The 12257-nt window shown below is 38.6% G+C and overlaps 1 protein-coding gene across 1 annotated transcript in view; it reads right to left on the bottom strand.

Moving 5' to 3' along the window:
- Positions 1–4536: 4536 nt before the first annotated feature.
- AQP4 (aquaporin 4) overlaps positions 4537–12257 on the bottom strand; it is a 33523-nt gene continuing 25802 nt past the window's right edge. The window contains exon 5 of the mRNA XM_089517218.1: positions 4537–10857. Coding sequence (XP_089373344.1) covers positions 10579–10857 — 279 coding nt within the window. The 3' untranslated portion in view covers positions 4537–10578. The remainder of the gene's footprint in view (positions 10858–12257) is intronic.

Consider the following 12257-nt stretch of genomic DNA (forward strand, 5'->3'; position numbering starts at 1 on the left):
CCCTTGAGTAGAAAAGCAATTTATAAATACTTTAAATAAATAAAATAAATAGATATTTGAGCACTGTGGTTTATCTCTAAGAGAGGTTTGAAGATGCCATTCATTATTGTCATTCTTTTGGCACATGGATCTTTTATAGAAGACAAGAATACATATTGTGTATTCATCTACATTCAGACTGGAGGGAATATATTCGAATTCTAAATATTTAAAAACTAACACAACATGGAGTCACATTTCCCAATTCAGCACCTATGAATTTGGGATGACTTGATGTCACCACTGTTAACATCTCATTTTGCTGTTCAGATAGGCTACTTCTCATCAATACAGAGAGAGTCTACAGTTAAGCATCTCCAAAGTCACAAGACTGGAAATTATGTAAATCCTGGATAGAGGAGAGTAGACTTATGATCTGAATTAACAAAGGATTTTTGAGAAAACCAAATGAACCTTGAGTAAGCCTGACCTCCCTAGATTAACTAATGTGACCCTTTTGACAAACAACAATTCACACAACATACACTGAATAGCTTGACTTCACTGGAGCATAAACAGCAAAGGATGAACATGCCTTACATGTGCAACAATGGTGGACCTTTTAAACATTCAAGAAGATAAGAGATGCAATTTATAACACAGTTGAATTAAGCACCTCTATAACTCCCATTGATTTTACTGAGCTATTATATGGGCTTAATTGTGCAGTAGATTCAGACACAGTGAAAATACAACTAAAATAACCAAGAGGTGAGGAATAATCTTCCTCATGAAGGACCACAATAGCAGGGCTTGTTTCCAAAGCAGTGTGCTGAGGGGAAAAGATATAGAGATGTAGAAATGTATAAAATAATGATAAAGAGAAAATTAACAGGCACAGATTCTTAATTATACAAAATTTGGGATCAACAGGTAGCAAATTTAAGATAAAGGAAGTGTGATCTTCCTAGGACAAGCAAACCTGCTGTGATGGTACTGCCTAGCACTCTGGATTTACAAACTATGCAGTAAATCCCTTTAAGAAGTCAAGGTCTGTTGATGGCTACTTAACTAGACAATCAACCACAGATAGTCAACATAACTCTGAGCTGAAAATGCTGGAGACAGAGAACTGGGAATGAGTACCAATGTCATCGTACCCTGTTTGTGAATTTTTCTCAGAGGATTTGTCTGGCCATTGTGAAAGAATGAAAACTTAAGTTTGATGGATCTTATGCTAATATAGCAATTGTTACAAATCCTATTAAAATCTTATTAATTAAAGGTGCACACTCCTTTTTAAAAAAGGAAGTCTACAAAGAAGTCACACTCTCATTTTTTAAAACAACTCCAAACAAATAAAGCACCAGAAAACAAAACAGAACTGTCTGCTTCATCTATAATTCTTTGCATTGGGATGACAAAATATTTTTTAAAAATAGGGCTTAGGAACAAATGGTCCTCCAGATGTTGTTGGACTGAGAGGCAAAACAGTCTGGCAGTTAGATGCTCTGACACCGCCCCCACACGATTGGAAAGCTGCACAGTTGACCACATGTGCATCAGCTTCACAGTGTTTTGTCGGCATGGTGTTTACATGTGCCATGCCTCTGAAATGTCAAAAAGCTGCAGCGGTGGCAGCAAGGGTGCCCTTTTTCCACCCCTAAAAGGAGTAGCATTTTGTTGCTTCTTTTTGGGCCAGAAAAACACCAGAACAGGGCTGCAGAGTGCAGTTGCTGCAGCTCCAGTCCAGCACTCAAAGGGGCAGCATGACGTTTCATCCCATAGCCAATGTAAGGGATGATGGGACATGTAGTTCAATATCTGGATGGTCATGTTCTCCCCAGATTTGATATAAACTATTTAAATATAAAGCAGTTCATCTGCAACCAAACAATTTCTTATGGCCTATACACAATAGGAACTATACTTGAAAATAATAACAGTTAAGCCTCCATGGCTTTGCTCCAGAGAATGGGGGGAATTGTGGGTTAAATAGAAGATCAGTAGCCCTTTTGCAGAACTAGTAGCCTCAGTCCAATTGTTAGTCCCTCTTAGAATAGACTCATTAAATCAATGGAACTTACATAACTGTTGATTTACTAGGTTCCCATTGATTAAATAGGGCTACTGTAATTAGATTTATTAATTGGATTTAGTCCAGAGATTCCAGGGAATAATGACTACTGGAACAGCTTTAGCATATACTGTAGTTAGATACATCCTTAGTTCTTTTTCTGACAGGAACCTAATGGAATTGATTGCAGCAGAAAATAGTAATGGTTTTTCATACAAATTGGAATATGAACAATTTCTTATTCGTTATTTTTTAAAAAATCTTTACATTTTCACTCACTGCACCTTAATCTCAAAGAGGTTTTCATGGTAGGACACGGTCTTGTTCTGTGCCTTTGGGTTGATCCCAATTTATGGCAACCCTAAGATAAAACCTATCACTGTTTTTTCTTGGCAAGATTTGCTCAGAGTTTTGTCAGCATCTTCCACTGAGGCTGAGAGAGTGTGACGTGCTCATGTTCATCCAGTGGGTTTCCATGGCCTAGACAAACTCTGAGTCCTAATTCAACACTCAAACCATTACATCATACTGGTCCCTGCAGGGTGCACATAAATTAAAAATCCAACAGAATAAAATCATTTTAAAAGTGACAGTAACTATAAACTTACAGTAAAACGTACAGTAAAACTGAAAAGGCTTAAAACTATTGATCTGCATTTTAAAGTACTAAATTTTATTTATCTCTATCTATAGCAAGCATGGGAGAAGTGTGGGCTGCGGGCTGCATGCAACCCTTGGGGCCTCTAAGTCTGACCCTTGGGACCCTCCAGAAATCTCCCCCACCCTCTCCTTTTTAAAAAAAAACATCGAGGGACTTATTTTCAGGTAACCTTTTGGCCCTAAACTAGCCAAAATTGCCTTAAAATGCAGCTGTTTCCTTTCTCTAACCCTACAAAGCCTGCCCCCCCCCACATCTCCCTGAAACAGAAGGAGGAGGAGGTGAAGGAGCAGAATGAGGAGAAAGGTGGGGAAAAGATCCCAAATCAGCTGAAATGGTGGCTAGAAGTGATGTGTCACTTCAGCTGCACTGAAACCTGCTAGTGTGGCCTTCCCAATACAGGGAAGAAAAATGGTCCCCACTCCCTGCACAGCTGCTCACTTTCAATATATAGCTATCTATATAATTTTAGTATATATATTTTATGCATACAGTGGGCCCTTGATATCCATTGGGTTTGGGATTTGGTTCCAGGACCTGCCATGGATATCAAAATTTGTGATGCTCAAGTCCCATTATATAGAATTGCATAGTAAAATGATGTCCTTTATATCAAATGGTAAAATTAAGGCTTGCTAAATTATTTTTAACATATATTTTCAAGGGTGAATCTTTGGATAAGGAATCCACAGATCTGAGGGGCTGACTGCAATTTAATTTTGTTATTGTCATTATTATTATTTTTGTCAAGTCAACTTTGACTTACAGCAACCCTATGAGAGACCGCCAAGATCCCCAGTCATCAATTGCCCGGCTCAGGTCTTGCAAATGCAGGGCTATGACTTCCTTGATTGAATCACATCACTTGTAGTGTGATCTCCCTTCCCCTCCCCAGTGCCTCCCACTTTACTAAGTATTATTATCTTTTTCAGGGAGTCCTATCTTCTCATTATATGTCCAAAATAATTTAAATTCTTATTTGTAAATGGTGATTGACAGTTTTAAGCCTCTCACTTTTACTGTTTAGATTTAGAATTTCTTTTTAGTATATTGGTTTTTAAATTTTTATATATAAATTCAAATGTATGTACAAATTTAAAAGATCGTGATCTGGCACCAGACAACTCTCCTGTAAGAGGGCATCCCAAAGTTGCAGTACTATCATGGGAAGGTGTTGTCTTTTGACACTTCTCTTTGCACTCACCATTCAAATATGGTGAAAAAGAACTCGTTTAACTCATAAAATTATTAGTTAGGAAATTAACCACCAGTCATAATCTTCTTCATTTTCTTGTCATTTCTTTAGTATTGTGTGATATACTTCACTTGGAGCAACTATAGCTATACCTGAGCTTCTGTTTTAGGGATCACAATTGGCCTGAATTCCCTTAATCCATCCCAACTAGATCAGATACACTGAATCAATTGTTGAGTGGGTGAGTCAACACATATAGAAAACTGCTATGATTCACTATTCCATTGATTCAAAAAGTATATTCTTGTCAGGACTAACAGCAGGATCCAGATTTTCATGACAGTTGTTATTAACACTTAAGCGCTGATTTTTCACTAGTGACTTAGGACTGTAGGTGCAAATGCCTTAGAAGATTGCTACTTAGAGTGGTGATGAGACATTGCCTTAGAACACCTGAAGTTTCCATAATGAATTATATCAGGAATATATTTCCTCTCAACATACAACTATGCTTTGCTTATAAAGATAGCACTGATTCATTCTGAAAATATGTTAGAGCATATTATGATGTCTTTACCTTATCCAAAAAGAAAATGCAGAGATGAATCAAAACAGGCAATTGTTTAATTACAACACTACAGTAAAGGACAGAGCACAACACAAGGGAAACAAGATCACAATCTATTATTAACAGTAGCACCTCTACAATAAGTAGATTATTCCGAATGTTATAATTGAGATTTATAATACAATTATCACATTAGTTCTGAATGAAATGACACTATTAGTTTATTTTTAAATTGCCTATTTATACTTTTAGATTTAGTTCTACAAGTGGCATTGCTTCCACAAGTGGCAGAGGATTTTATCTTTTGCATCTTAAAACAGATAAATTTCAGTACTGGTCTGAGATTTCCAGATAATTTGCTTTGTAATTTATTTAAGGAAGATTTTCATGTTCACTTTATGGCATCTTTCAAGCTCTTTGCCTACAGAGATAATCAGAACACCATGCCTTTCCCAGTTTACTCCAGATTCTTCCAACATCAGCAAATAACAATTTGATACTCTACTCAAATGTGTAATTTTCAGGATGGTGGGAAAACTGGCATGTGCTTAGAAATAGCTTCCCCTTTCTTTTATACACCTACCTGAAAGTAAGTCCCATTGCAGTTAGTGAGCCTTACTTCTGAGTAGGCACATATAGTATTTTACAGTTTAGGTAACTGCCTTTGTAGATAACTACAAAGATTTTTTTTTTTTTTGGTATAATTATTTTTAGAGAATACAAAATACACATGTGGTGAAAATAAACGTACATCACAAAGGCCCCATTCCCATTGGGCTATAAAGTGACGAATCTTGCTGTGAGTCTGGCTTGGATCGGGTTCCTGAGTCATATTCAAATCACGTCCATCATTCTTATTACAAAAGGGAGCAAACGAACTCCCCAAATTCCATAGCCTAGAGCCAGGAATGAGTGAAAGTGGTGCCAAACAGGGTGATTTCTCCAGTGTAGATACAGCCTAAGTCTCTCTGTGTCCCTCTCTTTGCGGCCCCCTTGCCCCAGCCTAGCTATGGGCCTGCTACACATGCGATCGCTTCCCGCATCACTGATGAAAGACTACGTGAACGGGAAAATGGCACCTGGAATGCCAGGAAAGAGAACAAAGCAGATGACACCCCCAGACCAGCCCCTTTAACATTGGCCCTCCCATCCCATAATACCTAAATCGGACACCCAACATTCCCATTAATTTACCCCGGATCAGACACGGTCCCTGGCAAAAGAACCACTGGAAAAGTGGTATCAGGATAACCCGGGTTATCCACCACTGATTCGGGGTTTTGCTAGAGAAATCAATCAAAGTAGGATCTAACGTGAATTCAAATGGGAACGATTTCACTTAAACTAGGATCGAACACGAGTTCAAATGGGATCGATGTTCCTATAATCTGATTCTTGATTCACTTTATAGCCCAATAGGAATTGGGCCAAAGAAGTGTTTTGTGGCTAATTTTACCAGCATAGTACTGGCAGGTGTATATGCCACAAATGTGAGTGAACACAGGTATATCTATTTCACATCTCACTGTTCTCTAAACTTTCAGCATCCAGATTTTTAAACTATCAAGGGTGCAGTCCTACAGCTGTAACTGACCAGTTAAAGAGCAGTAGGAAATGGTATAAATGCTGCTCTACCAGTGAGAGGAAGGCCTACAGTACTTACACTGCCCAGAGTTCCTTCTTGCAGAAAGCTCTGTGGATCACCCAGTCCTAGGACTGGTAAGAGCTCAAGCCAAATAGCCTGGCAGCATGTTAGGTCATATCCGCTGGATCCTTTCTCATTCCTGACACACATCCTCCATCATTTCTAGGCTAAATCCAACACTGATCTTTCTTAGAGGATCCTCACTGAAATGAATGGGAGTTATCAGTCTCAACTAACTTGAGTCCTATTGGTTTCAGTGGGTCTATTCTAGGTAAAACTAACTAACAGTGGAGACAATTATCTACATATTTTAGTTTGCATCTACTGCAAATTCACAACACAGTAGCAACAACTACCTGTAACTCAAATACAAGATTCATATATGAAATTCATTGGGACAACAGCTTAACAAGCTACCAGAATAACTTCTAGGTGCATCACAGTTTATGAAATTACAGTGTAAAATAAAACCATGCATTGATGAAGTATTATAAAAACATACATTGAAAGACGACAATCACAGGACTTTTTTTTTTTACTGCTGTCAAAGTATAACAAAAAAGTAACTGTATTAGCAGTGCAAAATAATGCAGGAGAATCCTCTGACATTGTGGCCCTATTTTCTCAGGACAGTCAAATACTGCTGTATCTGTAGCAATCTCATCTTCGTTGTACCAGAGAAAATGTAACCAATAATGCTTGTGCAGTTCATCTGACTACTCAAATGACAACTCAATACTTGGGGCTCTTTCCCGTTACGTATTATAGCACTGTGGTTCCACCTTAATTGCCATAGCAACATCCTATGGGATTCTGGCACTTGTGGTTTATGTTGTTGTGTGACTGTATGTTGTTTCTGACTTAACAGTGGCCCTAAAGTAAACTTGTTATGGATGTTTCTTGGTAAGATTTGTCCTGAGGAGAGTTCAACATCGCTCTCCTCTGCAACTGAGAAAGTGGGTCATCCAGTGGGTTTCTATGGCCAAGCAAGGATTTCAGTCCTTATTGCCCAACACACAAACCACTACACCACCTGGGTCTCATTTGTAGTTTAGTGAGTGGCATTCCCAGCACGTGGGCTCGATTGCCTCACAAAGCTATAGACTCCTGGATTCCTTTCAATGTAGCAATGGCAGCTAAAGTGGAATCATAGTACTTTAACTGTGTTGTAGGAAAGGGCTCTTCTTCTAGTATTAAAAGGGAGCTGAGGGATATTTTTGACTTCTCAATTTCTGAGAAATGGCATACACAATCCATTTTTATTGGATCACTTTTTGCTAGAGCAGGGGTGGGGAATGCATGGGACTCTACATATTGCTAGACTACAATGCTCACCACTGGCTATGACTCCTAGGGGCATAGAAACTGTAGTCCAACAGCTAGAGGTACATACATTTCGCATTCCTAAGATGGACATCCCTTGCAGGTTTTAAAATTTCAAAGATTTTTAATAGCTTCTGGTCTAAAACACGCTGGATAAATAATCCACTTTGAGATTGCTTTAACTGCTCTGGCTCAATGCTAGGGAATTCTGGGAACTGTAGTTTTGTGAGACATTTAGCCTTCTCTGTCAAAGAGTTCAGGTGCCACAATAAACTACAATTCTCAGGATTCCCAAGCAATGAGCCAGGGCAGTTAAAGTGGTCTCAAACTGGATTATTTCTGCAGTGTATTTTGGACCCCTGTTTTAAAAAACTCTTCTTTTTTTGATCTGTATTTGGAATAAAAATTACATCAGTATTAAATGACTTTGTACCAATAATTAACTGAAGATGCTAGAACTGCAGTGCCACCCACAGAGCTTCCTTATTCATTTCCATAGCATTTCTGTGTTTACAGAGCTGTTCCACTATTGGCATGAATGCAACAGCTGACATATTATTCACCATGTGTATGAAAATCAGAGTTTGGAAATGTTACTTTCAAACTACAAGTCCCGGGATCCCCAGCCAATATGGGTATGGGAGGATTCTGAGAGTTGTAGCCCCTTTCTGATAGCCAAAAGGCAGAATATAAATTTCAGCACGTCCATATTCTAATCAAAGCATTCATGTAGGTCTTAGCATCCCCAGAATGACCTCCTGGAGAAGGAGAGCCCCATCTATTTTTAATGGCCCACTCCATTTAATTATTGTAGAGCAAGCTTTTGATGTGTGTGGTTTTTTTTTAACTGTTGAATTTTGTATTAATTTTATTGCTGGGAGGGTTCAGGGTTTAATGTATTTTTATTGTATTTTGTAATTTTATTTATGTTGTAATCCTACCTCAATCTGCAGGGAGAGGCGGGAAATATAAATAAACATTATTATTATTATTATTATTATTATTATTATTATTATTATTTCAAGAAAATCTGGAGGAATCAAAAGTTGCCCAATCTCCATTCCATTGAAGTTTTATTTATTTCAATATAAATCATTTATATCCTGCCTTTTGGCTATCAGAAAGGATCAAGGGTAGTTTACAGTACTAACAAGAAACTGGATCACGTACTGATAGTGGACCATTTACTGATTAGTCTATAACCTTCTTTTCTTTTATGTTCTTCCTTCAGAAGAATTAGTAATACAATTTTGAACAGGATTTCTGTATTTTGACTGTGGTATGCCTTCAAGTTGTTTCTTTGTCGTACAGTGTCTTTTCCATCTGCTTTAGCTTTCTTTTAGATCACTTTGTTACCACAATATCACTCCCAAAGAGGAAACAGTGTGTTGTCAACATTATATAGGACATTTGAGTGCTTTTTCTTGACCCAGAAATATTAACAGCCAGCCATTTCATATAGCAGTAGGTATTCTCAAGGTGTTTCTGCGTGATTGTCACATTTCATTCATTCAGCCCTTAACAGGAACTGATGAGACCTGTACAGAGGAACCTCAGCCATCACAAAATTCAGTTCTAACTACAGTCAGTAAGTGTAAACATCACTCCTTTGTGATCAAACACATGTGAAGCTTGTAAATAGCAGACTCACAATTCAGAAAACATAGTGTCACATAAACTTGTAAGGTATTACATGCTTCAGTTTCTTGATGCATTGAAAGTTCACAGATTTCACTCAACTGCTTGATTATTAATGTGTAAAAAAAATCACATGGCAACTGCAGAAACTTCTGTTGACTATGGCTTGTACACATTGGATGTGGGCATGGCAGAGTAGACATGTCAGCAAGTAATGCATATGGTAATCTGTGTGCAATTTGCACTTTTTCCCTACACTAAAATGCGTTGTATATAGGAAATTCGTTCTGTTTGAAGCTGTTCTAAAGTAAATGTCATTAGCATCAGTGTATTTGAAAGCAAAGTATCAGTTATCAAAGTATTTCCCAGTAATAGTTTAAATAAAATTCCTGTTTGTTATGTATATATCTGTTTTTTTAAATCACATTGTAAGCAAAATTGTTAAGTAACTTAACATTACTGTTATATAAAATTGCCATAATAAAATTCTGAACAAGTGCACTGAAAACAGATAAGCCTTTATCTTCTGAAACCTGTATACTTGGACATCACACTTGCAAAATTAACTTCTCTCAAGATTCCACAAGAAAGTTAAGCATGAGTTTGAATGCCTCATGTTGAAATGAATTTGAAATGCTTAAATTTTGTTGAATTGCATCAATTGCAAGAAGTAATAAAACTGTATCCATTGCGAGACATGTCCATGTATGTCTTCTACAGTTCTAGCAGTAGAATGTGATAAATAGAGGAATCCTATGAGAACTTTCCGGGAAGGGATAAAACAAAAATTATGCACATTTTTAGCATGATTGGGGGGTAGGGGGGAATAATTTTTACTTCCAAGATGGCAAATGTCGCTTTCTAATTATTTGTACTTTGTACTATTATTCTCCCAAAAGCAGCAGGAAAGAAAAAAAATGAAAAGACTAGAAGAAAGGGAAAGGAGGGGAAAGACCAATGCTTTGGAAGGATTTGTTCTGTCCTATATGCTGGCCCTTTTGTCGCTCAGCCTACTTTAGACTTAGTAATTAAAATTCTGATCAGGATTGACAACAGCCAATTAAGTGTCAGAAGAACAATCTGATAGACACTTCCTTCTGGGTCTATAGGCATTTTTAGATAAGTTTCATCTGTCATATCTGATTGTCAGAGATCATTTTCTCTGCTCATAACTGCCTGCATAAAAATCAATGCTTTTTTTCAAAAATTCACCCAGGACTCAAAGGGAACATGAGGTTTCCTGTATGGACATTGCCCAAAGTAAATTTATCAATCTGGAATAATCTGTGAGGCTCTCTCAACATTGTTATACTGCTACCATTTCAAAGGGATGGGAGTGTGGTCCAATTACACAGCTACTGTGATCTTGCCATCTCCCTAAAAACTGACACTGTTGTAGGTACCTAATTTACAACAGATCTGTCTCTTTTATGGGTGGAAGGCTATCTGTGGGCATGCTAGTAGACTGTTCTCTGCTTTCAGTGCTCCTTGCTAGTCATACCGACGATAGCACCTCGTTGGTTGGGTCTCGTCCCTTCTTATCTTCGCCCCTCTCTAGGTCAATGACATGGACAATTCCAGGCTTTAGGAGCAAATCATCAGTCTCTACGTGGCTCCTGGTGTCTTCTACTTCAATGTACTTCCCTTTGGACTGCTGGTTTGTTTTACTAAAAGCTTCTTTGAATCGGCGCTTGAACTCAGCATCAGGACAATAGACGTATTCATAGAGGGCACCTGCAAGAACTGCTCCTATAATTGGACCCACCCAGTATATCTGTACAAAATGGAAAGAGAGAGAGAGGAAAAATGCAGCTAAGCACAGATGAGGAGCAATGTTTCAGAGAATCAGCAGGCTCTAAAAAGCATTTTGCATTTTCCCTGGAATAGCATAGTTAGCACGTACTTCCTCCCATGATACTGAACTGAAATATGGAACTTAACAAGTTCATGTCATAGTCACAGTGCTCTTTCAAAGAGGACAGGCATCATGGGCACATTATGTGAATGCCTAAGTACCGTCAAACTTCACAGACTGAAGCTTTGTGATTTCTTGTAGTGCCATGTCTGGGCAGGCTGGTAAAAACACACAAAAAACATCCTACGATATATCACACCTTACATCAAAGAAACATAAATATATTGAGTGAATCATTGTGATCATCATCATCCCACCTTTCACCCAAGATTGGAACTTAGGGGGGAAAAAAGAAACCCCAATCTAAAACATACAAAGGCCCTGTTCCCACTTACTGGAAATTCCGTTTCCTGAACCGATTCCTGAAACCAGTTCAGAAAAAACATAGTTCCACTGTGTTTGTGCCGGTTTCAGGAATCTGTTCAGGAATCGGCAAGTGGTAGGGGACAGCTTGTTGGCCCGGCCTGTCACTGGCCTTTCCTGACCTCATAATCCCCGGCCCAGCCTCCTTACCGACTTCTTTGACTGCTGAGCAGCTTCCCTGCGACCTTTTTTTAAATTTCCCGAAGCTGGAAGGAGGTCACAGAGAAGCTGGGGGGAAGCTGGGAAGGAGGTTGCAAGGCTTCCAGCTTCTCTGCAATCTCCGTCCCAGCTTCCCTGGCAACGGGAAATTTTTAAAAAGGTGTAGGGAAGCCGGTCAGAGGCCAAAGAAGGCAGTAAGGAAGCTGGGCCGGGGATTTTGAAGCCAGGAGAGGCCAATGATAGGCCGGGCCATGCCAGCTGCCCCCCTGGCTGGGCTGCCAGTGGGAACTAGGGTGGATTCGATTCAGATTTGAACCCACCTGCTTCCCATGTGGACTGAATCGATTTATTTCCAAATAAATTGATTCAGCCCAAAAAACACCCTATTTTACCTGCGTCTTTTTGACGGGGGTAAAATGGGTAAAAATGATCAAATAGCACCCCCCCTTTCTAAATCGATTTCTAAAATCGGATTCAGTGGGAACCATGCCCATTTAACCCAGATCCCGATCTTGATTTAAACGTAGTGGGAACACTGTCAAAAAGTGAACATTAAAATGGAATTAAACTATTCACAATATTAGAACAACTTAAACATACACTTAAAAAGATAAAAGGCAATTAAAAATATAAAAAAACAAAAAACAAAAGAACAACTGGTGCAGTTTAAAACAAAAAGTTCCCCCTTAAACGTCATTGTTAACTGCTCTTGAGTTGACTTCAGTTCATGGTGACCC

This window comes from Sceloporus occidentalis, unplaced genomic scaffold (genome assembly GCF_023333645.1).
Source record: "Sceloporus occidentalis isolate IW3139 unplaced genomic scaffold, rSceOcc1.0.p SCAF_3, whole genome shotgun sequence".
Taxonomy (NCBI): Eukaryota; Metazoa; Chordata; class Lepidosauria; order Squamata; family Phrynosomatidae; genus Sceloporus; species Sceloporus occidentalis.